Genomic DNA, 4,047 nt, shown 5'->3' on the forward strand with positions numbered 1-4,047 from the left:
ACTCAAGACAGCCATAAAATTATGTTTTTTTACAAGTGTATGTAAACTTTTGACCACAACTGTATTTTACCCGCTGTAAATCTATTCTCACATTTTGTGTTGAATCGTTAACATTTTTTAAATAAATGGTCTAGTTTATTCTTAAAATCAAAATTTCTCCTCACTGTAAAATGTTTTTGTCCACTTTGAAGATTTAGTGGTTGTCCTTTGCAATGTTTGAGAGATGACAAACTATACATTTTTATTTTTTCAACAACTGTCCTAAAAGTTTTAGTCCTAACCTCTTGATGCAAATAGACTTTGAAATTACTGTCTGCTGAAAGGCAAATAAGTAGTTTGAGAACAAGCATTAGCTAAAAAAAGGTTTCTCATATTAGTGTAGGAGTCTTAGCATTTATGAAAGGCTCACAACCTATTTTTTTGATTTGATCGTTTCCAACACAAAACCTGCATTTAGATGTGTAGCCAATAAGACCACAGGRATATTTGGGATAATAAACTATTAAATTCATTTAAAAAATTGTAAATTTCAAAAGCAAGCACGTCATAGTCTACAAGTTATCAGAAAATGTAGGCCTACTGTCCAACTTCTACAACAAACAGTAAAACAGACTGTAGGCTTGTGTTGCTAACAGCAGCTAGCCTGTCCACTGAGCAGAAACATTAGCTGGTTTCCCYCGACTTCTACCAAGAACTTGATCAAATTTGTCATTTAGATCTGGGAATGATGTCACATCCAGCATGACGTCAGTCTCGCTTTATCAACCCCATGAAGTGCAACAGTTTTCCCGTTACTTAGATTTACCTTGATGGTCTCGTAGGAGTCAGTGATAAGGGCGATGAAGAGCGACAGCACCATGTAGATAAAGAGGGAGATGAAGGAGTAGAGGTACGCTCGGCTGAACAGCCAAACTAAAGTGTTTTTATCCTTCAGCTTGGCGAAGGTGGTGAACATGTCGTCACCATTCAGCAAAGAAAACAGGCACTCCGCRACCCGACTCAGGCCCTCAAACTGAAGAGAAACAGGAGGGATGTCAGTGCAAGACAAGGACATATTTAAGAAAAAACTGCTATACTTCTGATTTTCTGATTGTTTTACTTGTGATTCTGTTAAGTTATTAAGAAAAACTTTGTTTTCTTACATTTTGTGGCCCACATAAAAACTCAAATCTATGAAAAACCTGGAGTAGTACAATATTCTCAGATTATTTCATACCAAYAAACACTAATAAACTAGTCGTTTCTAATCTGGTTAATGGCTGCAGCTCACAAAAGAGAATACATTCAAATAAATCAAATTTTTAAGTAAAAAAAAAAAAATCTAAAGGAAGCAAAGTTTAAATTGTCAGGTTTTGCTTTTCCCAAAACAAAAACTTTGGTTTCCAGATGTCTTTGAATGAAACAAAACTATAAGGAGGCAGGTGACTAAAGTTGAGGTGTAGAGGACAGATTAATGACCAGGAGTTAAACAAAACAATGAGAACCCCACCAAAACAAAACAAACAAACAAACAAAATGTTCAGCAGGGAGAGCCTGTAAGCATGACACGTACATTATGAAAGAAGCCACGTTCCACTTGAAATATGATAACATCTGAAAAACAACATCCTTGTATGGACCCGAGGCACTCCACGTGAAGACGTGTGGGAAGTCAAGTTTTGGGACGTTCCTTGTTTATTCCTTCAGTAAATACGATTCTGGGAGGACTCAGGGGGCTGACAACGCACTACAGGAGGACTCTCCACCGCCATCATCTAATGTCCTGTTGGGAGTATCGATATGTGCTGCTCCTCTGAGGCAAAGTGTGGAAAGTGAAACAAAAAGCTGCCACGTACACACAGCTGATGAAAAACTTTATTTCAAGAATAAAAAAAAAACAAATCTGTAATTCTTGTGACGCAGTCGTTTCTGATTATTTGTTTACCATGTTAGATGGAAACAGACAAATGTGTGGGAAAGGTGAATTATCCACATCTTCCTACATCGTGGGTCCAAAACCCTCCAGCTGCACCCCGGACGCCTTTAATCAATGACTAAATGTTTCTGTATCATGATGTATTAACACTAATTATGCCTCGTCAGTTCAAGGTTACCAACTTTCATTTGCTGTAAAAGAGTTGTTTCAGACCAGCTGAAACAATCAAATTCTTTGGTGCTTAAGTGGTTCAAAAAATTTAAACATTGAGTTTTCAGTTTTCTTCAAATTTTCTCCCACTAACTACTGCAGAGTAAAAATAGATTCTGCTCATTTTATTCTGATTCAAAATGTAAAAAAAAAAATAAATATTTAAAGCAAGTAGGGTACAATGTGCTCCAAACTGTGTCCATCCGGATTTTAGCAGTTTCTTACAATGAGATCATTGCAAACCACACTGACGCCTAGTGGCCACCTCATTGTATTACAGCCCTTTAAGTGCATATTCTGTTTTCATCTATTTGAAGCAGATATTGTTGAAGCAGCTATACAACTATTAAAATAAAAATAAAAACAAAAGCAACACAAGTTCAAGAAGTTAAAAGTTGCCGCAAATCCAAGGCATGACAGCTTTGACAAAACTAAACCACACAAGTTATCAGTATTATAGAGTAAATTCCACTGTTAAACATTAATTCAGAGATTAAAATTGCATCCGTAAGAAACATCAAATAAATTAACTTTGATGACCAAAAATAAAAATAAAAAATCTTGTGCCAAAAAAACTTCATATTCTTACTTTGCTGTGTTTAACTTAGTACTCCTTGTTTTCCCCTCACTGTAAAATACATCAGAACAGGAAAAAAGTCTTTTGCTTTTGCTTTATTCTTTTATATTCTTTTATTAATTTATCTTTTAAATTGTGAGACTAGTATAACTGTGTCATATCAGCCATTTCACCTTAAAAAAAAACATCAAATTAAAGCTAGTCAGAATCCACAAGCAGGAAACAACCATTTTGCTGGGTCAGCATTTTTCAACGTTGACCATGGTTGCACACAGAACTGCAGAATCACAGCTCAGAGTTACTCATTTGTAAACACTACAGTAGCTTTGTTTTCAAACTAACATATTGTAGACGGCGTCTATCACATCTATTCCATTTAATTTACAATTTGTATTTTTGTTGTATGTTGAATTTATGTTGTTTTTTTTTTAAGAAATGAATAAACTAACTAACTAACTATTTATTTTGGTGTGTAAAAGCAATAAGCTAGATTCAGGAATTTAACCCACAAAGTTTAAGCAAAACGAACGTAGAGTTAACTCAGGATATTGGGTAATTAAAACGCTTTTGTAAAACATGTTTCTTAGACCAAATAAAGAAAAACTTTAACTTAAAGAACTTTTTTAAAAGAATACCTTTTATTTCAAATTAAGTTTAATTGAACAACATTTTATCTACAGGAACTGGAGACGTACATTTGGAGTTCCTTCCCACTACCTCGTGGTCTCAGCGGTTCTGCATGAACAAACAGAGCCAGTCACTCCAAACAGAGACTCCACAGTTGCCATCTTGCTCACACCTCTCACAACATGAGTCAGACGAGCATTAAATCAAACCCCTCAGGTTTCCACTGCCTCTGCTATTAAAAAAAATAAAGAGTTACCTTCTCGTGGTACGGCCCCAGAACGATCCACCCGCAGAAAGTATAACCGAGGTAGATCATGCCAGCGCAGCAGCAGAAACGTAGGACCTTAGGGAAGGCTGCTTTCATGGTTAAAATCAGAACCTGAATAAACATGCAGATGTTTCGTTATTCCATCCAATATCTAGATAAAAGTTTACATTTCATCTTTGGTGATCATAAAAGCTTCTTTACAAAATCCTGCACACACCAAATACAAACTAACTTGGACTCACGTTGTATTTCTGGAAGTATCCCAGGTACCTGATCACTCCAACCCACACCAGTAAYGTAGACGTTCCCAGAAAGATGCTGCACACATCATAACTTGTTAAACTCTACAGGAAACAGCAAAAAGTAAAATCAAAATCAAAGCGTGTCATGGCAGCTTTATAAAAACATGGTTTAATCTGATTTAATCTACACTACAGAATTCAAGTGACT

General features: G+C 35.8%; 1 protein-coding gene across 1 annotated transcript in view; it reads right to left on the reverse strand.

Moving 5' to 3' along the window:
* The window catches only part of mcoln2 (mucolipin TRP cation channel 2), a gene marked incomplete in the record, with an annotated part of 18,860 nt that overhangs the window by 3,461 nt on the left and 11,352 nt on the right, over positions 1-4,047 (reverse strand). Inside the window, 3 exon segments of the mRNA XM_014000212.1 lie at positions 806-1,012; positions 3,586-3,708; positions 3,840-3,941. Coding sequence (XP_013855666.1) covers positions 806-1,012; positions 3,586-3,708; positions 3,840-3,941 — 432 coding nt within the window.

Source organism: Austrofundulus limnaeus, unplaced genomic scaffold (assembly GCF_001266775.1).
Source record: "Austrofundulus limnaeus strain Quisiro unplaced genomic scaffold, Austrofundulus_limnaeus-1.0 Scaffold8, whole genome shotgun sequence".
NCBI lineage: Eukaryota > Metazoa > Chordata > Actinopteri > Cyprinodontiformes > Rivulidae > Austrofundulus > Austrofundulus limnaeus.